Source organism: Gambusia affinis, linkage group LG04 (genome assembly GCF_019740435.1).
Source record: "Gambusia affinis linkage group LG04, SWU_Gaff_1.0, whole genome shotgun sequence".
Classification (NCBI taxonomy): Eukaryota; Metazoa; Chordata; class Actinopteri; order Cyprinodontiformes; family Poeciliidae; genus Gambusia; species Gambusia affinis.
Window position 1 is genome coordinate 13,279,708 of NC_057871.1, and position 23,397 is coordinate 13,303,104.

The 23,397-nt window shown below is 36.0% G+C and overlaps 2 protein-coding genes across 3 annotated transcripts; one reads left to right on the forward strand and one right to left on the reverse strand.

Annotated features, from left to right (window-relative positions):
• Positions 1-56: 56 nt before the first annotated feature.
• ten1 (TEN1 subunit of CST complex) lies at positions 57-2,174 on the reverse strand. Its single transcript, XM_044115457.1, has 3 exons — positions 2,018-2,174; positions 1,695-1,852; positions 57-582 (listed from the first exon to the last, which is right to left on the reverse strand). Exons 1-3 carry the CDS (start codon positions 2,104-2,106, stop codon positions 431-433), a joined length of 399 nt encoding a protein of 132 aa, XP_043971392.1. The 5' UTR covers positions 2,107-2,174; the 3' UTR covers positions 57-430.
• A 33-nt stretch (positions 2,175-2,207) lies between these two features.
• Positions 2,208-22,220, forward strand: acox1 (acyl-CoA oxidase 1, palmitoyl). Of its 2 annotated transcripts, none has more exons than XM_044115455.1 (14): positions 2,208-2,438; positions 4,240-4,399; positions 8,002-8,162; positions 9,838-9,945; positions 10,057-10,176; positions 10,265-10,380; positions 11,501-11,670; positions 13,118-13,280; positions 14,045-14,235; positions 15,861-16,040; positions 18,114-18,219; positions 19,074-19,217; positions 19,887-20,093; positions 20,690-22,220. In XM_044115455.1, exons 1-14 carry the CDS (start codon positions 2,330-2,332, stop codon positions 20,738-20,740), a joined length of 1,986 nt encoding a protein of 661 aa, XP_043971390.1. In that variant the 5' UTR covers positions 2,208-2,329; the 3' UTR covers positions 20,741-22,220. The 2 variants fall into 2 exon arrangements, with proteins under 2 accessions (XP_043971390.1, XP_043971391.1); XM_044115456.1 differs by lacking the exon at positions 8,002-8,162 and adding an exon at positions 6,826-6,986 and having other exon boundaries at positions 2,211-2,438.
• Positions 22,221-23,397: the final 1,177 nt, after the last annotated feature.

The following is a 23,397-nucleotide window of genomic DNA, read 5'->3' on the forward strand; positions in this document are numbered from 1 at the left end:
CTAAACAACACCAGAGAAGCATATTCCAGAATAAGACATCAACCATTATTACAATGTTTCATTTCGTTTAACCAGGATATTATTTTTATTACAAATATATACAGAAATTACCTGTAGAAAATATTCCTAGTTTATTGTCATCCACATAATGGAGGTATGTGAATCTGCTACTTGTATATGAACTTTGGCATAACATTTGTTCACAAGCTGTGAAATGACAACATCAAGCAGAATTAGCACAAAAATCTGCTACAAACAATCATAAACCTCAGAGACTGACAAAAATACAACATATGGACTCAATATTTATTCTGGGATCTAGACTGACTCTTAGCTTCATTGTCCCACAGTAACTGATAAAGATAATCTGGGTACAAAAGTCTCTGAACATTGCTGTTGGCCTGCTAGCATTACAGCATGAAGACCTTTATCAAGTTACATCTTGTGGTTGTGTGACCTCCCCCTGTTTGCACTCCCTCTCGGCGAAGAAGCTCCTCTGCTCAGCGATAGCCTTCTGCAGAAGTGCAGTGTTTACGCCGTCAACACAGTTCAGCACACGGGCGCGAACCATCACACCAACACCTGCAGACAAACGGATGTGGGTGGGTCTGAGTTTTCAAAACTTAGGATTCAAAAAGCAATTTTCTCCTCAGTCCAGCTAAATAAAACTTATTTAGAACTGCAAATATTACATAATGTTTTGAAAAAAAAAAAGACTTCTTATCATTTCTGAAAAATATCTACTAAAGAACATTTATGTTTCAAGAACCATCTTCTTAAGGAAAGACAACATTTTGAAATAAAGTGAACTGATACATTTTCTTCTATGAGATGTTGATATTTGTGGTACATGCTATGAAAAATTATTTACTTATTTATTTATTTTTTTACAGTGTAAGTAGAAGCATTAGAGAAGAGTAGTTATCTTGCTATCCCAAGGTTGTGGGTTCAATTCCAGCTTCCTCTTGGCACAAGTCAATGTGACTCTAACAGATTTAAGAACAGAATGTCTGGACCACTCCAAAACAATTGATTTCCAGTCAAAAGAAAGCTGTCGGTGTAATAAAAAGATTAATTTAAGCATAAATCTGCAAACTTTTGGGCTTATCTGTATGAATGCGAGTTCAATTCTGTGATTATGTGGCTCTCGGGTAAAGTACTTTGATTGGTCTGCGACAATAACAAATAACGATAATTATCGCGATAAGTGACAATATTGTTTGAGACAACTTTCAATATATAAAAATGATTATATTATCATTGGTCTTTGAGAGTTTGCCCGATCAAAGACCAATACACTTTTTGTAAAGAACACTTAACATTTAAGTAGAAGATATTTTGAATATCTTTCAGTTATAGTATTTGGATATTTCACAACCAAAAACAATAAATAAATACCACTTACAACTTAAATCATAAAAAATGGATTATGATATCTGTAAACAAAATTTTTCTTCAAAAATATTAATCATCAGAATGAAAACTATCTAGCTTATTTTAATTTATCATGCAGTTAATTGATTTTTTTCCCTATTAGGACAAGTATAGTTATGACTTAAACAGTGCTAAATTCACTTCATTATCATCCCAATGACTAAATTTTTAAGTGTGCCAACAACTTTGTATTTCTCGGTCATAACCAGCTTCTTTAATAAGAGCATCAGAGAAATTAAACTAAATGAGGGATCTTTTACCTTCATACATTTCTGTCTCACCCAGAACCAGGTACTGGGCTCCAATAATTGGGTTAAATGGCTCAACAAACTGTGTTTGGACAAACACACGGTGTTCTTTGGAAGCATGCTGGGCTGTCAGGGTGGCTCTGGATTCATCTGGTTGATAGCAAACAAGTCTGGAAAGGAAACAATTTCAAGTTACAAATAAATAAAAGCAATATATCAAGATATAATGTTGGAAATGTGCCTTGCAGTCAACCCAGGAACTGATTTTAGTCAACCATCCTGGGGGTCGACATAACTATAAACTTATGAGTCAGAACCGATACCAAAATCCCGACCTGCCAAATGTCCGCACTGATTCTCCTTCTTTCACTGAGTTTACTTCCCAAGGAAGACGAAACACTGCGGTTGGAGGAAGCATCGACATGTTTATTAACTGTAAAGAAGTTAACCTATCACAGAGCTCTCGGGAAAACACTTCCGGGATGTCTGTCACGTAAGCATACGTATCCGTTCCCACCTCTCTGCGGCTGCGCAGTAGAGACATTAACCAGGTCCAGCAGGTTACCGGAGTACCTCTACTTATTATTGAACACTTTTAGCTCAATTTTCGCCTGTAAAGACGAGGTTTTCGCTCAATTCATAAAGCCATGAATCCTGATATCACACGAGAACGTCAAAATGCTACGTTTGACGTCGAAAAACTTACGTACATTTTGGACGGAGGCCCGGAAAAGACTAAAAGAAGACGACAAATTGGTAAGCTTGAAATTTAGTTTTTACAGCTGCCGTTGTGCACATTTATCAAGTTTGCTGCAATTAGAAACTCCTACATTAATTTGAACAGCTGTTACTTCAAACCTTGCGGAACATTGTTTTAACGCATCCTAAGTTAAGGTTATTTAGAAAGATTTCTCCAATAAGTACCATGAAAAAAAACATGAAAAAAGATATTTTCAAACTTTTTATTATATTTTGATTGAGCATTTTTCACAGCTAAATTCGGCTTTAGTTTTATCTACCAATTAGCTTTAATATTAAAGTCAAGCTGCAGCTAGTACAAGTAAAAATTATTATTATTACCAAGGTCAAAACATCTTTATGACTCAATAATTAAATTGAGTCATGTCAAGTCCATGTTTAACGTTATATTTTTTTCTGTTTTTTGGATCCTGACTGAATAGGCCTTGTAAGTTGGTTACCATCTCAAAGAAACATCAGGCTAAGCAGCATGTATTATCATAGTACAGCAACCTTTGCTACCATAAAAGCTATTTTACCATCAGTTCAGCAAAACAAATGTGGTTAGAGCTAGAAAAGATCCAAGACTCTGAAGAAAAATTAAAAATTGTTTAGATTTTTAACTTGAAGAACAAGTTTTTTATGTTTAGTACATTTTCTTCAATGGCATGTTACATTTCTGTAAAAATAAATGGCTTAATTAAAAAGTATGTTCTTTACACTGTTAATGTTATTCCTTTTGGATATGTTATGAGTCTTTCTAAAATATTATTTAGAAAGACAAGAATATGCTAAGAAAAAACAACTAAAGCTGATATTTTAAAGAACTGAGCAGCATTTCCTTTTAGCATTTTTGGCCTCTTGCTATTAAGATATTTTGATTCATTTTTTTTTATTTATTTTTTTTCTGTTGCTGAACATTTTAAACCAACTAGAGATCAAATTTATTAGACTTTTTTAAAGGATTTTTTATGACCCCCCTCCCCCCCCATTAATAAAATCCCTCAAAACTCTCAAAATTTTGTTGTATAAAGTAAACTCAGCAGACAGTATTATGGGCTTTTCTGCAGTTTTTTTCAGCTTAGTTAAAATCAGATGAAGATTAGGAAGAAATACTTTGACTTATATATAAGGGTAACATTTATGACTGTGCAATATATCACAGTGTGTACAATATTTGTACTCTTATGAACAGTTTGGAGTGCAGTAAATATTGTGTAGTATATTTCAAGGCTTATGAACTTCTATTTTACATATGATGAAGATTTTCTGTCTCGGATGTTCACACTGGACACAGTTGCCCAAAAATAATAAAGGTTGCAGATGATGGAAGCACAGATGAGGAATAAACAAGTAGGAATGTTGTCATCATCACAATATTTACCAATGGAAAAAAGAAATTTAGATTTATTTTGAAGCATTTGACCTGAATGCCACTGACGAAAGGAAGGAAAAATTTCTCAGTTTTGTCCTTTATTTGTGTTTTCCTGATTCTCTGGCAAGGGAAAGTGACAGCAGGGGGAATCATCAGGTAAATAAAATTAAAATAATTGAGATAATTAAAACCCTTGACTACAAAAGCTTTTTAATACTGACACCAGCTTTAGAAAATAAATATGTCAACATTTAGTTAAAATTTACGTTCAAACAATCTATTTTCTTATTGATATTTCTTTAGTTTTCTGAAATTTACTGCCAAATAATGTCCAACAGTAAAAAGTGATTCATTAGATTTTCATGACCATACTTAAAAAATACTCATAAGTTTCCTTCTCTCAGCTGTTGACATGCAGTTTAATGTTTTGTTTGTCTTCTGTAGAGGAGCTGGTTTTCAGTGACCCTGATTTCAACGAGGACGACCCAAACTTCCTGTCTCGCAGCGAACGCTACGACCAGGCCGTTCGAAAAAGTGCCCAGATGGTCCTGAAACTCAGAGAGTATGGCATCGCCGACCCGGAAGAAATCTATCACTACAAAAGGTACGGAGACGGAGAAGGACGCTGGCGAGAAAACGATTCTCTGCCGCCCGATCACTGTGATAAAGTGACGCTAAAAGGTTCAACATTAACCAAAAACTGAAGCTCTCAAAAAAGAGCTTCAGGGTTTTTTTTTTAGGAAATAAACTGAAGCTTTTTTTTTCAGCGTTTAATTCAGTGTTTATGAATTTATAAACACTGTTTATAAATTCACCTATGAAAGGAAATTATTTTCAAATCAAATATTTCCCTGTACCCATAGGTCTGTCATGATAACATATTTTGCTGAACAGAAGTTTTTGCAATAAACGATAATATTGTTGTTTTTAAATCATTTTTAAGTAATATAAAAATAATAACGGCATAATAATGCAAGAACACATTCTCAAAGATCAATAAACTTTAGTTTCAAATGAACATTTAACACTGGAGCTGGAAGACATTTTAAATATACAAAATAAATAAACAAAACAACAGAAACAACTAATAAAATGAATTATTAATATTCTGTAAATACAATTGTCCTTAAAAAAGGTGCATTGAGATAAATGCATCAAATTGAAGACCAATATTGGTAGAAAAAAATAGGAAAAAGAAAAAGGTTAATGATGCAAATGGAAATGATTGAGTTTGTTTTAATTTATTATGTGATTAATTGATTTATTGTTTGTTGTGAAAGTATACCATTAACTAACTACAGTGTAGAGCTGTTCTAAAATCACTAAGTGAACTTTATAATTACAGTCAAATTCTCTGCTATCCAAACCCACCCAACAATAAATGACGTAGCTACTGAAATCAGGAAGCAATGTGGATTAATCTCCAAATAGGCCCCGTTTTTCAGGAAGCTAATCATCGTAGTCAGAAGGTTAGCAGATTTACAGTCGCCATAACAAAACAATCACTGGTTGCTTTAATTTGATATTCAGCATAATGGACAGTCTAGAAAAATGTCTGTGGAGTCCTCTGTGGGTTTGAAGCAAACAAAAGTCTGAGCAAAGTTCAGAGGAGATTAAAAGTGAGTCAAAGGCTGAGTGGCTGCCAGGTTGTACCACTTCTACAGTGCAGAGTAGAGAAATTTAATCAGTGCCTTGCTCCAGGATTCATACTTCAACCTTTTCACATAAGTCACGTTGCAAGCAGAAACTTTAACCTATTTTATTGGGATTTTGTGTAACAAAAATGCAGAAATGCAAAAGTTACACAACCTTGTGGAAAAAGAAGACTTAAGTTTTGATAAATGTCTACAGTAGGACATTTGATGTAATTTGTACAGAATAGAGGTGGGCGACATTGATTAAGAATTTTATCACCACTACTGCGATAGCAAAAAAACATATGATAAAAAATATTTATTAATTCTTTTATAGGTAACTTCATGGCTGTCAATGCATAAACAGGGTTTCCACCAGTGTATTATCAGCCACCAGGCTTTACTTCTTCCCCCACCAGGCTAAGCATTGCTTATTTTTTGAAGTCTTTATAAAATGTTTGTATTTTTTTAAGACTTTATAGTTGGTGTTCAGTTGTTAATCTTCCAATTTTTGAATAACACATGATTAGCAAGTGATTTTTAAACATTTTTAGCTGAAAAACTCGTCGGGCCGCTGAATGAATTATAACCCTGCCGCCCATCCACCTGGCTTAGCAAGTCTTCTGGGGAAAACTTTGCATAAATTTACCTACAATTTATGCAACTTTATGTATAAAGTATTTATTGCAACATTTGTATTTGTTGTAATTCAACAAGTACGAATCCTGCTCTTTAAAAACATTCCCATTTGAAATACGCTTCTTCAGGACGCCACTTACAAAAAAAAGTATCTTTTATTCACTAAGTTGCACAGTCGCATATTTATTGATGCACTTGTGGAACGAACATTAACAGAAAAGAAAAAATAAATAAAATTTTTAACTTTGTTTTTTAATTGAACATTATTAGTTGGAATTTATCAAGAAAAGAATAAATAAAAAATTCTTATCATGATGACAAATTCTTCACAATAATTGGTAACTGATATAATAAATGCCTACCCCTATTACAGAACCACCATTTTATTTCTATTTTTACATTTTGGAAGAGAGAAAAATATAAAATGTTTGCAAAATGTGGATGAATACATCATAACATGTTAAAAAAAGACATAGTTATAGATGTTATTACTGGAAATTTTAGTCTTGAACAGAAAAGACACCAAAATAAAGCTTTTAGCAAATATAAAATTTATTTATTATTATTTTTGCTCATTGAACTTCTCCGTCAGTGTAAATAATAGTTAAATTATTGATCTCTGAAACGTCGTTTCTACGTCAGGCTGAAATAATGTTCGATAAATCACTTTTACCTTCACATATCTGGTTTAATATCAGTAAATGTGTATGTTGTCTGTTGATTTATTGAACCTGAACTTCAACTCCTCTTCATCCAGTATGGTTAAAGGGAACCAGCAGGAACCTTTCGGGCTGCATGTTGTCATGTTCATCCCAAGCCTGCGCAGACTGTGCGACCCCCAGCAGGCCAAGAAATGGCTGCCTCTGGCAGAGTCCTTCCAGGTTTTGGGCACATATGCCCAAACTGAGATGGGTCACGGTCAGTCCTGGATGTTGAAGCTGAGTTATTTACTGAATCGATTCATAAGGCCCTTATTTGATGTTGAAAACAAACATTTTCTACATGTAAAATCGTTTGGTACCAATGGGGAGCGATGGAAAGTTCTTGTGCGTGTTTGACAAATCTGAATTATGTAGTCGAGGACGGCATTTTATCTGCTAATAAGAGATGATGCTCTAACAAAATACTGTCCTAAAATGCTTCTGCACCTGTTGTAGAGTTAACATAGTGAACTAATTATCATAATATAGTGCCAGTTTTCCTCAGAGCCCGCTGCCGTCATCAGTTAGCTCAAAATCTTCCTCTTATTTTACTCTCTTTTCTGTATTATAATAACTCACGACGCTTTGTGTGCTCTGATCAGTGTCTCGTAATTGATTTCCATCTTTTACGAATCATGGAAAAATAGCAAATAATTCACATTATTTATAATCTGAGCCTTCCTAGTCTGTATTTGGATTGGCTGCTCAGATCCATGGCGACCAGAGATTATGGGATGCAGAGCGTAAACAGGCAGCATTGTATGATCGGGGAGGCTAATGAGGCCTCTGAATGTGCACCGTCTGCCTGCTGCAGGTCCGAATCGAGAGGAGAAGAAGCTGCTTCCACGTTTTGGACTTATGCTCTGGTGATTTGTAAACGTTTTTGCTCTGGTTTAGGACCCAATTTCTGACTCATTCAGACACTGAAGGGAGATTTAAATGGAACATGAAGAAGTGAAGTTTCAATAAATGACAATCATTTGCTTGAATCAACTATTCCAATATGCATGTCATGCTCACAAGCTGTTTTGTCTTCTCTTTTCACTGCTTTCCTCTCTGTCACCTTGAACCATGCAAATCATTCACATTTCTCCCCTGGGGATAAAAAACATTGATTCTTTTCTCTGATTCATCTGCTTAAACTTTCTATGGGATGCCCTCCATCCTCCTTTTCCCACATCCTTCCCCTCCTGCTCTTCTGTTCTGTTTGCCCCCCGTCTTGCGCGGCCTAGTTGTGTGCACCCCGGCAGGCCATCGCCCTTGGACCTCCATTTGGCGATGTTCCTGCCCACACTGCTCAACCAGGCCAGCCCGGCTCAAATGGACCGGTTCTTCATGCCCGCCTGGAACCTAGAGATCATCGGCACCTACGCTCAGACCGAGATCGGCCACGGTAAAACAAGACCGGAGCCGTCCGAACCGGCAGTGTTTTTGTTAAAGGAACGATTCTCAATAAATTAGTGATTAGTTTTGATAAAATCAGAGTTAATTAAATCTTTATGTCTGATCAGGTTTTTTGGGAAAAAAAAGAAGTAAATTTATGGATTTAAAAAAAATTTAATTTAAAGGGTGATTTATTTTTTTTCTTGCAGTGTTGAACAGTTCCCACTCTCTGGATCTTTCCCAGTGCTTAATCCCATTACAGTTAGAGATGCACCAATCCAATATTAATATCTGTATTGGTCCCAATATAAAAAAAACCCTCCAGATCTGGTATTGGTGACAACGATTAATTCAGGCTCATTCTACACTGCAAAAACACAAAATCTTACCAAGTATTTTTAGTCTAGTTTGAAATAAGACAAAACTAAGTTACAGGAAACTTTTCAGCAAGATGTAGGAGCTTGTTTTAAGTCAATATGTCCTTATTCTTATTGGAAAAAGTATTAGTTACATTGGCAGATTATTTCACTTGTAACACAGAGAAAATGACTTGTTATAAGTTAAATAATTTGCCAATGTATCTAATACTTTTTCATTAATATTAAAAAAGTATTGACTGAAAACAAGCTCCTACATCTTTCATCCCTGATCTATGGTTGATTTTTTCAGGATTACTGTTTGACAGTAAAATATTTCAGCTCTGAGTCTGACTCTAAAACTCATTTTTAGCTTATTGTAGCTTTTGTTTATTGCCTCTAATGAGAAAAATCCAAGTTTGATTTACTAAAGCTGATAATCGTCCATCTACAGCAACTAAAAACTGAAGCTAAATGTTTGTTTCTTCCCTTTCATTTTTACTCTTGTACCTCTAGAATAACAGCTAGAAATTTATCTCTGCATCTAATGCCTCATTTAGACAAACCGTCTTTCCTCTCCTTCACCTCGAAGTGTTGGTGAAGGACAGGTGTTTACCTGTTACTGCCGTATTATGGCGTTTAATTCTGTTAGAATTACGTTGAGATCTGTCAAACACGACAAGCTGCATCACTCCTTTGTGTTGTACCTAAAAACTGAATTGGCTTTTTGAATTTAAATAATTTCTGATACATTTTTGGGGATAATTTGTACCCAAGTGGCCTTAGCAGGTTGTTATACTGTCCAACTGTGAAATATATTACATAGGGATGCACGATATTATTGGCAGGGTATCGGTATCGGCAAATATCAGCTGTAAAATTTTATATCTGACATCACCTGTTCCGTCAAAGTCACTCACTGATATAAAAGTGACTTACTGGTTTGGTTTTATGCCAATAACCAGTGACAATGATGGCTGCAGCACAGCACAACGTCAAATTTGCTCTGTTTGAGTGTCGTCATTGTCTTAGAGAGAGCAGATGTCATAAATTTTACATTAAACATAATGGAAGTTGAAAGTGTTACATTTTCAGCCTCCTTTTTAGTATTTGCGGGGGTTTTTTAGCAGGCTAAATTGACAAAGATAGTGCAGAAAGCCATATAGATTTAGTAAATAAATATAGGAACAAAATATCAGTAATAAATGAGTTTTAGTATATCGGCATGTCGGATATCGACCAAAAATCCGATATCGTGCATCCCTACTGTTCCATATTAGTGTTATTTTACCAAAGATCTGTGGAGATTTATAAGTTTTCTGGATGCAGGCACACACCTCAGAGGCCTGGAGACCACAGCCACGTACGATCCGGCCACCCAGGAGTTTGTGTTGAACAGTCCCACCGTCAGCTCCATCAAATGGTGGCCTGGAGGACGTAAGCGCAATCACAGCCACAAATCTGCAGCCTGATCAGCCCACACTCCGACGGTCTGGTCTTTCAGGCAGATCAGAAATCATCCCCTCTCCGTCTTCTGTCATGTTGCAGTTGGGAAAACCTCCAACCATGCCATCGTTTTGGCCCAGCTGCACAGTTTAGGAAACTGCCACGGTCTGCATGCGTTCATCGTTCCCATCCGCGACACCAAGACTCACGAACCTCTGCCGGGTAAACACAGTCTGTCTGGTTTCTTTGGACGTAGCGTTTATAGAAAATACACCAGCCTCTCATGCTCTTTTCTGCTTCTCTGCTGCAGGAATCGTAGTCGGTGATATTGGCCCCAAGTTTGGCTTTAATGAAGTTGATAACGGATTTCTGAAATTGGAGAATGTGAGGATTCCTCGAGAGAATATGATGATGAAATACTCCAAGGTGATTTGATTGTCTTCCTGAAAAGATAATATTAATAGAGATCTTGAAAACATTAAAACTCTGTTCGGTTGTGTCAAAAACAGGGTTGCCAGATCTGACTGAGATTTTCCAATTCGCAACACATTTGGTTGTTCTTTATTAACCCTTGAGACTCAATGGAAAATAATGTTCATAAAGGATTTTAAAATAGGATAAAATAATATTATTTAATGTCCTGAGTTTAAATGTACCAACTTCAAGATAAATGCAAATTCAGACTAGAGTAAAAATAAAAATAGAATAAGAGACTGCACAGTAAGGGGCACATTTATAACAAAATATTCATATTTACTGAGGGGAATAAGATCATCATCTTTATTCCAGACACATAAAAGCTCAGAGTGAAGAGATGAAACAAACAGATAAAATAGATAAAATAGGATCTATAAAAGAATAAAACACAGCAAATAAGATGTTTGTTGAGTCATAAATAAATGATCTTCACACTTTAAGATACTATTTATATATATGTGTGTGTATACATAAGAGATGTATAGATTCATAAATGTACATAAATATATATATAAATACGTATGTAGGTAGATCTAGATGGATAAAGAGATCTAGATGATAGCTCTAGATGGATAGATCTAGATAGATCTAGATCAGGGGTCTCAAACTCCTGCAACTATTACATGTGCCTCTGCTGCACCCCCGGAATAGAATAATTAAGGTTCTGGAGAACTGGTCTACACAAGGTGGAGGTAATTAAACCGTTTCGTTCCAGTGTTTTGTACCTGTGGCACATCTAAAAACTGCAGGACAACGACTGGAGGACTGGAGTTTGACACCCCTGATCTAGATGGTTAGATCTATAGATATTATTAAATGAGAGCTAAATTCTCTTACTTATTGTCTTATCCATGACTAGGCTTAAAATATTACCAAATTATAATTAATTATATGCTTTTAGACAAAATTATGAAATTGTTATTGAGTATCAAATATTTTTCTTCAGATTGGTACCAAATGTAAAATATTACTGTTGTTGCCACCCTGCTGTTTAGATAAATCCTTAAAATGCTGTTTCCAGTAAGTGGCAGTAATCCTGAGCTTAAACTGGGGATTCTTTCTCCACCAGGTGGAGCCGGACGGGACGTACGTGAAGCCGCCCAGTTCCAAGCTGACCTACGGCACCATGGTGTTCGTCCGCTCTCTGATTGTAGGCGAGTCGGCTCGCACCCTGTCCAAGTCCTGCACCATCGCCATCCGCTACAGCGCCGTGCGCCACCAGTCTGAGATCCGGCCGGGGTCAGTTGGCACACACTGCGGCACACAAAATGGGTTTCACACAGAAATCACTTTACTGTATTTAACTTATAATTTACACACAACTGGGAATCCGCTTTGGTCATTTTCCAATCTTGAAAATGATTAGGGGGAAAAAAAGAAATTTGAAGATGGGGGAAAAAATCTTTGATTTTCCATATTTTTATCTCATCTTTGACCAATGATGCTTATTAAATGCAGAGGTACTTAATTGTATTGTTTGGCTTTTAATTGTCTGATTGAACCTTTTAGCTGTATTATGAATATGATTTAGCAAAACTAGCAGAGACCTGAGTGAAGTTGGCCCCCCACCTTCTTCAAATCAGACAAAATTGGTGTCAAACGTTTGTGCTGGTTTGTGCAGCAAAAATTTCCATTTGAATGTTTGACACCAATTTTGTCTGATTTCATAAAAGAGGGGGGCTGGTTGACCTTTTGAGCCTTAACCTTTCAGTAATATCTTCAAAGCCAAAGCAGCACAACGACAATTTTTGCAGCACAAACGCAGTCGAGTTGAGGAAGGTGAGGGAGCTTGTTGACCTTTGATGACCTCTGGAAACATTTCTTAATATCTTTAAAATGATAGCGGCACAAACAAAAAATTTTTGCTGCACAAACGTTTGACACCAATTTTGTCTGATTTGAAGAAGGTGGGGGGCCAACTTCACTCACATCTAGCAGCGACGTGAAGAAAAAGTGTGAAGTGGCTCAAAGTTCACGTCTGAGCAAAACTGGCTTTTTAAAAAACATTTGGGTTGAGTCTGAAAGGTATTACATAACATCAACTTTTTTTTAGCTTTATATGAGGTTATAATGTTATTTCCTCATCAAAAACACACCGGGAGTTGCTTTGATCCCTTCATCCATGTTTGGGGCTCAGGATGCCCAAGGACTTGGACTTGCTGTCACCAAGCGCAGCCTATTTATCCAAAACGCTTCCTCAGCTCCTTCAGACTAGCCAGCAGCAAGTAGCAAAAACCTGGTGGAACTGTGCACCTGCTAAGCTCATTATAGATGCAACTTCTCAGTCCTAACATAATGGAAGAGCATTATTGTGATTTCAAGGCGTCAAACTTTTTATAATTTTACTTGATGTAATATATCAAGTGACAAAGCTACGTGATCATGCTGCAAAATGGGGCTTTGTGGTTGGAAAACACATTACGCCACTTTAACTAAATTATTATGATAAACCTGAAGTGCTTTTTGGCTTTAAATATGAATTATTTTTAGTGTGGGTCCTGAATCTCCACCTGGAGCACAGTTCTTGGCGGGTTTTTTTTATTTTCCCAAACTGAATCAAGAATCCTCAGCATGCTGCAGGAAGTGGAAACTACTACCCTGGTGTGTTTGTGTCTTTTTAGATATCTGATTTGTTGCCACATCCTCCTGCAGAGGAAAGTCTAACCTCTGTGTTTCCAATCTGCAGAGAGCCAGAGCCTCAGATCCTGGACTACCAGACGCAGCAGTACAAGCTCTTCCCTCTGCTCTCCATGGCTTACGCGTTCACATTTGTCGGCCAGTACATGACAGAGATTTACCACCGGATCTCTGAAGACATCAGCCAGGGAGACTTCAGCCAGCTGCCCGAGGTACGGACCTGTCGGATCACTGACCTTTAAATTTAAGGCTTGTATTAAAAGAAATTACTGATCTACGTTTGGTTGGTGCTACAATAGTTATTTTAATTCAACATACAACACGTAACTTTCTGTGCCTTTTCAAGAGTCAAAGATGAAAGGTTGGAAAAGTTTCCAGAATTCTGCAATGGTGAAGAGAATGAAATGTAAAGAGTTTTATTGTAATAAATGTGGGTATTGTTATTCAAAGTGCATTGTGAATGGGAGTTTTTTTTAGATATTTAAAATGAAGAACAGACCAATAACTATCAATATTGCCTAATATGAAATGCTTCTGGCTTAAAAACGTATCATGTCCAGTCTTTATTTGTTGCTGTTGTTGAAATTGAGGGGTCTTTTTTGTTAAATTTGTGTTTTGTTCTCAGGTGTCTGAGATGGGCCTGTGAGAATTTTCAAAATGTAAAATTTTGTTACAGTTAAATTTCTTTTGTCCCTGCTACGTAGACTATGTTTACAAGACTTAATTAATAGCAGTAATCAATTATGTGTAACAGTGAATTAAAACTGTCTTCATTAGTTATTTCCTTATGTTTTTTTTATCTCCAAAGTGTGAAGGCGGAAAAATCTGAAAACTTGCTTGAAAAGTGCTTGAATTTTACTGTGGGGAAAAATGTGTGCGAACCGTGAATCATTTACTGCGACTAATTTATCTTAAAGTATCTAATAATATTCACCCTGAGCCGAGTCTCTGACCTGGTTCTCCCTCCGCTCTGCAGCTGCATGCCCTCTCTGCGGGCCTGAAGGCCTTCACCACCTGGGAAACCAACGCCGCTATCGAAGTGTGCCGCATGTCTTGCGGCGGCCACGGTTACTCCCGCAGCAGCGCCTTGCCCGATATTTACGTTGAGTTTACCCCAACCTGCACCTATGAGGGCGAGAACACAGTCATGATGCTGCAGACTGCAAGGTAAAGCTCCCAGTCTGCCTGGGTTGAGTTTAACACAAAAGCAGCTGGACACAGAAACAATCCCACCTTTATCACGGAGGCTGTTTTTTTTTTGTAAAGGTCGGCAGATCAGTTTCAGAAACCTGTCAGATGATATTCTGTCTTTGTTTCCCTCTGCGGATCCGCGACCAGTTCCAGAAATGTTCCCCCTCACAGGAAGTTCATACCTGAACATGACGCTCCCACAGACGGAGTGAAAGGGAGGGAATGAAATGGGAGAGTCAGGCTGCAGTGAGCTCTGCAAAGGAACAAATGACTTGAAAATGATGCAGCCGTTTTCATGTAGATACTTGTGGCTTTCTCTGTTGAGTTTCACAACCCTGGTGTTTCAATGCAACTCAACACTTCTTCTGACATAAACTTAAGAAGTGCCAACAACATGAACTGGGTTTGGTGCTGAAAATCAGCATTTGATGTTGCAACACTAAACCATCCCTTTTAACACAGTGTACAGATCCAGACATGCTGCACTGGTTAAAACGGATAAATGCTTTTTTTAGTCCAAGTACTGAAAACGATTAGGGACACTGAAAAAAATAACAGTTAGAATTCTGATTTTAATCTCAGAATTCTGAGAAAAAGTAAAAAATATAAAATAAAATACAAAATTATGATTCTGACTTTTCTCTTTGAGCTTTCACATTTTCTTTGTCAAAATCCTCAAACCAGATTTCTTTACTTTTTCAGGAAAAAGAAAAAATCTGAATTCCTACTTTTATTCAGAATTATGAAAAAGTCTCAGACTTTAACTCTGACATTTGGGGCAGAATTTTGACCTTTTCCAGAATTTTAACTTTAATCAAAATTCTGAGAAAAAATCTCATTAAATTCAAAATTTTTGCTTTAATCTCTGATTTTTTTTTAATCACCTTTCTAAGTATATCATAATTTAGACTTTTTCGAAATTTTTGACCTCCCAAAATCCTGACTTCGATCTCTGGTTTAAAAAAAAAATCTGTAATCTAAATTTAGTATCAGCATTTTGAGATAAAAGTTAAAATTCAGAAAATTATTTAATCTGAATTCTGACCTTTTTCAGAATTTTGAAATTAAAGTTTAATAAGAATTCAGAAAAAAATCAAATTTTATTTTTTTCTCAACATTTTAACTTTCATTTCTGAATTTAAAATATCAGCTTCCAAGTTTAATATCATACTTAGACTTTTTCAAAAATTTTGACATTAATCTCAAAATCCTGTATCTGATTTTAAAAAACAAATCTGCAATCTCAATTTAATATCAAAATTTTGAGATTGAAGTTGAAATTCTGTAAAACAAAATCTGAATCCTGATTTCTTTTTTCAGAATTTTGAGATTAAAGTTGGAATTTGAAAAGTAAAGTTATTTTTCTCAGAATTCTGACTTTAATATTTGAAAGTCGACTTTAGTCTAAGAATTAATAGATTAAATTTAGAATATTTTTTGTTCAGTGGTCATAATCCTTTTCCAACCTCATCCAAGCTCCACAATAAATATTTTTCACTCAAGATTTTTCTGTTTAGATAATCTCACTTTAGTGGCTCCTCATTTTAAATTTAAGCTTTAATACCATTGTGTGTGAGTATCTGCAATATTCATGTGTGCAGATATCTGGTGAAGAGCTACCGGCAGGCTGAAAAGGGCCAGCAGCTGAGCGGCATCGTGTCGTACCTGAACGAGTCCCAGAACCGGAGGGTCCAGCCGCAGGCCGTGGCCTCCAGGCGCCCCCTGGTGGACATCAATGACCTGAGCAGCCTGGTGCAGGTCTACCAGCAGAGAGCCGCCACGTAAGTCACAACCTCCACTGATCAGTTCAACGCAAAGATTCAGAAATATATATTTCCTTTCAATGCGCAACAGTAGGGGGCGCCAACTTCCTGTTGACTGAAAACGTTGAGAGCAAAAATAAAGTTGAACCTTTTTTATTCTCAAAGGGGAAATAAAAGAACCTACAAATAAAATCTCAAAAGAATAAATAATTCACGTAATTATTACTTAATTACTCAAACAAAATCAAAATAACATATGCCAAAAATAAAGACTAAATAATTTTTTTTGGCATGTTTTGAGATTAAAGATCAAAAATTAAGATTAAGATTTTTTTTTCAGAATTCTGACTTTAATATCTGAAATTTTACTTTCAGGTATTTAAATCTTAAAGTCAAATTCAGACTTTCATAAATAATGTATTGATTAAATTATTGGTTCACATAATTGAATAAATTGATTATAAAAGTATTGATAAATAATTGTTAAATAATTTATTTCATTTATTGTTTATTTATTTGTTGTTTATTTTTTTCTTTCCCACTTCTACTCAAAATATGTGACCCTAGATTAATCAAAACTAGGAATATTAGGGAGAAGTAAAATAATAATGCAAATTAGAAAATAACTACCAAGATTAAACAAAAAATAAAATCCTAACCCAAAAATGTTAAAAAATTTCATTTTGCCGTTTTATGTTTTGTGTTTTATCTTACTCCTACATGTATCCTTTTTAATGTGTTTTTTTATTTGTTTATTTTTGTTGATGTTCGTTCTCTTCTCTAATTGGTTATTATTTTAGTTAGAATATAATGTTTGTTTTTAATTAACGAAAAAGAAAAATAATTCCTGCATGCATCAAAAAACACATCTGAGCTGGATTTCATTACAATGCGTCACTCAATAGAGTAGCAAGAAAATAAAAGTTTGTAATGGATTAACGTTTTTCCATCCGATGGTGTTTAATTGGCTTCAGTCCGTTGCTCCTGTAGTTCTGCCTCTATTGTTTTCTCGGAGTAAGATGATATCCGATTACATCACTGCATGCTGCTCACTTTACTCATGTCTAAATCCATTTGCTGCGAGTATCAGCTGTGCTGAGCACAAAGAGTCTCTGTCAGCCTGTCGGAGGGAGACCAAACGTGGTGCTCTACTTCCAGATATCAGAACAACAAAACCCAACTAAACAAGCAGGATAAATGCAGAAATAAGCATTTATCCTGCTTGTTTGTTACATATTTATTTATATGCAGACAGCCATATTATGAGAGCTGTTTTAAACTTTGATTAGTCCAGTATTTGATGGTGCTGAGGTATTTTATGGTGCACAAAATAATTTAGAAGTGCTTGAATTTGACCTTTGAAAACATGTCAGAAGCCTGCGTAGGCACAATGCGTTTGGCTTCATTTTCTGTTGGGATTTTATTCGACCAACTCAAAGTAGTTCTTGACTATAAAGTAGACAAAAAGGGATTAATAGTAGTAGTAGTACATTTTATTTGAAGGTGGGTTTCAAAGCACCTCAAGATCACAGAACAAGAAATGGAAACAATAAAGCAAAAACTATATCAAACACAGTTAATTGTAGAAAGAAATTGGATTATGCAGAATAAGTGAGTTTTGATAGTTTTTTATATTTTACATGTCTTTTATTCAGCTTCCTGAGGTAATAACGGTTTTTGAAACCGACTTATTACTGATCTTTCCAGGCGTTTCTCTACCATAATTTTGCATGTAGGAATTCAAAATTTGGTCCGTTCTTCTTTGCAAAGTAGTTCAAGCTCAGACAGATTGAATGGAGAATCAGGTCTGGATCATTTTGCACATGAATCCAAACTGTTCGGTTGTCTTGTGCTCAGTTTAGGCAGGCAGCCAAACCGTCAAAATCCTCCCGTACGCTTTCGAGTTTAAGCTTGGTCTCCATGATGCAGTTTGGTCTCCATGATGCAGTTTGCCCTCTGATGTTTTCTAACAAGCTTCTGAACTGTTCCTAAACGTACTGTGATTAAATTATCCTCAGATGGAGCGTAGTTAGGAGAAGACTGCATTTCTTTTTGAACGGCATGTTTACAAATGGAGGTTTGTGTTTGTAGTTTAGTTGAAATGGCGGCGAAAAGCATCCAGCAGGAGCTGCAGCACAGGAAGTCACAGGAGGACGCCTGGAACAACAGCGCTATCGACCTGGTCAGAGCCTCGGATGTAAGTTCATGTCTGTCATCTTGTAGTTTGAAGAAATCTAAAGAATCAATCCTCCAGCTGCAGCTGATCCAGAACGCTGATGCTGGAGTTCTGACTAAAACCAGGAAGGTAGAGCACATCAACTCAGTTCTAAAGTTTCTATACTGGCTTCCTTGCAGCTCAGAAGATAGACTTTAAAATACTGCTGGTAGTTTATGAATCACTGGACGGCTTAGCACCACAATACATTTAAGACCTGCTGTTGTCATAGCAACCTTCCAGGTGTTCTGGTTCTGGTTCTGCTGTGGATCCCCACAACCAGAACCAAACGAGGAGAAGCAGCATTCAGCTTCTATGCACCACAAATCTGGAGCAAACTTCCAGAAAACTGAAAAACAGCTGAAACACTGACTTCCTTTAAATCCAGACTAAAAGCCCAGCTGTTTGGAGTTGATTTTGAAACATAATCAGAAAAACGTTATCCAACATTTTGAAGTGTAATGATGATTTTTATCGACAAAATATAATGTTTCTTTTATTGACTTTCAACTACCCTGTTGCTAAAATGTGCAATACAAATAAACCTGATTGATTAAATTATTGTGAATTAATCTGAAAACACATTAATGAGCTGCTTTTACAAACATAATTTAATATGTACATGACCTTTTTCATATTCCTCTATTTCAATTTTGAACCAATGTGTTGTTGTGTCCAGATATTTTGCAATAATTTTTTTACAATTTTCTTGTTGGAAGGAGTCTGTATTGACTGGTTCTAATTCCTTTAATTTGCCTCTAACACTCTGATTTTTCTATCCTACACTGTCTACTTCATTTTATTGATTATTTTCCTCTGATATCGTCTCTCTTTAGGCCCACTGTCACTATGTTGTGGTGAAAGTCTTTAATGACAAGCTAAAAGGCGTTGGGGACACAGCAATACACTCTGTGCTGTCAACGCTGGCTCTGCTCTACGCCATGCATGGAATCACAAAGAACTCTGGAGACTTCCTGCAGGTACGTTAAGTAGCGGTGAACCGATTCCAGTTTTCTGACCCAACACAAATCTTTAAGAAGCCTAACCTTCCACTTCCGATTGTTTTTATGTCTGAAAAGTTGCTAAATATAGTGACTTTTGCTAAATTGGCAACGGTTTGGGGACTCTGGTTTACCTTTTCTAACATTCCACACTACAAAATAAGTAATAAAAGTGTGTTTGATTTGCGCTGATATCTAATCCTGATATCAGCACAAATATTCGATACGATATTTGCTGTGTTGTTACTCAATCCTGCAATATCACTATTGTATTGTAAGTAAAAATCTGTATCTGGGCACCGCTAATAAAGACTGTAACGAAAAATCTGTTCTGTAAGATTTCTACAGATCTAGAGTCAGGAAGAGTGTAGCTAGCATAGCTGCAGACCCCACACATTCTGGACACAAAATGTTTAGACATTTACTCTTATTTTGGTTTTAATAGACTTTGTCTTCTCTTGTTAAAAACATTCTGTATATAAAAAACCTACGTAAACAAAAAAAACTTTTTTATCTTCCTCCAAATTTTGTATATTTATATTTGAAATGTCTGTACATCAATAGCAAAGTGAAAAGTAAATTTTTTGATTTTGTGCACAAACAAAGCTAGTAAAGCCGATTCTGGTAAGCATTTTTTCTGTCTTGCAGGCTGGACTGGTGAACGTGCCCCAGGTTCTGCAGATTTCGGTTCGAATCAAAGAGCTTCTGTCCCAGCTGCGACCCAACGTTGTGGCGCTGGTCGATGCCTTCGACATCCACGACAAGAAGCTGAATTCGGTTCTGGGACGCTACGACGGAAACGTCTACGAGAACATGTTCGAGTGGGCTCGCCGCTCACCTCTTAATGCCACAGAGGTAAAAAAAGAAAACGGTCACCGCACTCTGTAGACTTTAATCCCAGAAATAGAAGATCAAAAGTCACAATTGTTGGGGAAAATATCAACATTTTCACTTTTTTTTTTCAGAATTCTTTGAGATTTTTGAGAATTACCTGAATAATCTAAAAATTCTGGGAAACAAAGTCAGAATTCTGAGATTAAAGTCAGAATTGGCAGAATTTTCCCTGAATTATGAGAAAAAAAATGTCAGAATTCTGGGTGGAAAAAAAAAGTCGTAATTCTGCGAATTCTGATTTAATCCTAGAATTTTGACTGATTTTCTCAGAATTCTTTGAAAATTTTGAAAATTACCTGAATTTGCCCTGAATTCTGGGTAAAAAAATCTTTAATTTTGCAAATTCTCAGAATTCTGACTTTTGTTTTACTCAGAATTTCAAAATTCTTAGAAAATTCAGAGCATTCCAAGAATACGTTTATTCTTAGTTAACATTGATCTCATTACTCAGATTGCAGGAAGAATATAGAAATAAAAACTGAAACGTTTTTGTATGATTACGTCCATGTTTGTTTTTGATATTTGTGGATTTTCCCCTTCTTTTCTCTTTTCTTCAGGTCCATGAATCCTTCCAGAAGTACCTGAAGCCGCTGCGGTCCAAACTGTAAGCTGATGAGACGGATCTCCACCAAAGGCTGAACCCTTTAGCTGCACAAACCTCCTCTGTAGTATCTAGTTAAATCAACCCTGTGATGGATTTCTCTGCTGGCAGTTTTAGCACTGCATCCATGTCAGTTTAACTCAACAAACGCGACTAAATTCCTGGTAGACGGACTCTGGAGCGTCATGGTGGTGATGGGGAAATAGACCAATAATGTCTTCCGTCACCAGATACAGACATTTTTAAAACAAACAAAGAAGAAATGACGATTAAGAGTACATGATAAACAGTCGTATAGTTACTGTTTTTAATTTTAATTCTGCTGATATGATTCTAATGATAAATAGTTCATGAAAGTATTGTGTTCGAGACAGAAAATATGGAAGCTCTTTTTCCATTTAACAACAGATTTCCATTAGAAATATTGCACATTGCGTATATAAATCCAAAAATCTGGTGAGTCACAGGCATCGTCAGCTTGGAGAAGGAGTTGATCTAACCTTTCTCCCGCTCTGAACTTCTCCTCCTTTCCTCTGGACTTTGATCAGCTTGAATTTGTTGGCTTTCCTCCAACATTCCAGTTAGTAAAAGTTAAGATCAAAGCACCAATAGCAGGCTCGCCAGAAGATAACAGAACACTTTGATGCTGCGGATTAAATTATGCACTTTGGGATTATAGTTTTAGTTCCCCTTTTTGCATTTTTATTTAAATTATGAATGATCCTGTGTGTTTGAAAATCAGTTTGTTTTGATTGGCAGGTAAAGTATGTCCTGTACACAAACAATCTTTTAGGAAAACCGTTTTGAACTCCTGGCAACAATAAAAGGTGACAGAAACCGTGGAGTTTGTGCATTACTATTATCCCTCCCTACCATGTGGGGCTGACGCATTAAAAAGTTGCACATCTGGATAGCTTCATTTTTAAAGGTGTTGCTTTTAACAGGACACATTTCAGAACTTTAAAAAATACTTTAACTTTGCTAAGTTTTACTTTACCAGACTAATTCTTGTTTTGTGCTTATATTACAGTAAACTGAATTAAATTAATTTTAATCAGCAGTCAGATTGGTACTGAATGGAAAGCAAGACTTTGGTATTTTTGTACAATTTTAGGACTGTATTGATAATTTGCTCTAAAGCGTCACTATAACTTTTAGAACTGATTAGTGTATCAATATGTGCCTGATGAAATGTTATATTAATATCTAACAGGAAGGTGTTTTTGCACACAAGTGTTGAAACCTGTGATTTTTTTTAAACGACGATTATTGTCATGTACTGACTAAACCGTTCATCTCGCGCGTCTTGATTTTTGTCAGTTTCAAATTATTTTGTGCTAATCTAAAATGTAGTAATTTAAAAAAGAATGTAATAAAAGAAAGAAATGATTGTATTGTTTTTCAGACGCTGTGTATTTTTTTTAATGAATTTTGATTTACACTGGTAATACTGTTAGAATTGAATCAATAAAAATGTTGTAACAATGTGTAAGGTTCTTATCAATATTTCTGATTAGAGACTAGGACTGCACTGATTGCAATTTTCTGACTAATTACCAATATTTAAAGGGGCAGTATTATAGTACAGTCTAGTAGATTTTCTAGAACAAATTACATATTTCTATGTCGAATCTCAAAATGAGATCTTTCTAGCAAATTTAACATACATTTCCAGTTTTTTTTGTTTTTGAGAATTTTTCTGAGAATAACCTAAAAATTGCAGAATTTTATTTTCTAGAAAATTTTCTATTCAAACTCACAAATTTCCAAGGATTTTTTTTTCCTAGCAAATGTTTGACTTTAAAAAGTCAGAATTTTCTTTTTCTAATAAATTTGAGACGAATCTCAAAACTTCAGATTTTTATTTCTAACAAATGTTTGACTTCAAACTCCAAGATATTTTTCTGGAAAATTTCAGATTTTTTTTTCCCCCAGAAAATTTTAAACTTTTTAAACTCACTATTTTATTTTTTCTAAATTAATATCAAAACTGATTTTTTTTTTCTAATTTTTTTTTTTCTTTTTGAACTCTGCAATTTCCTAGATATTTTTTTAGAAAATTTCTGAGAATAATCCAAGAGTTTCAGACTTTTTTGGGGGGAAATTTACTCCCTTTTTTTTCTAAATGTAATGACCCAAAAATGCTGTGGTATTGTTGTGGGCCCATTGAGAGCCCCCTGGTAAATATGGTCTGGAACCGCCTCTGGTCGTCCGTCCCGGCAGTAGGAACTGAACGCCGCCTGGCCTGGCAGCAGCTCGGTGCATATTTGTGTAGGAGTAACTACGCCGGGTAGTTTCCACGCGCAGCTCCGGGCTGTTGGAGGTGGTTGGATCGGACCCAGGCAGAGACTCTTCCCCCTCTGAAGATAAGACATGGCTCCGCCTCCTCCTCGGAGCTCTGCTTGCTGGAGCGGCATTAAAAAAAATAAGGATGTCGGAGGAGAGAAAGAGGGAAGTGTGTGACACACCACTTGTCACAATATAATTGTAGTTTTCCGGACATTTACCACCTGCTCATGAATAAAAAGCCAACTACTTTTGCTTGGAGGTGAGTAAAACATTTAGAGACGTTCGGTGTATTTAGCAACTTACTGGTAACTCGTCGTGTTTTTTTGTTTTTGTTTAAGTGAGAGCGGCTAATGTTTTTTGGGGTAGAGTGTTGAG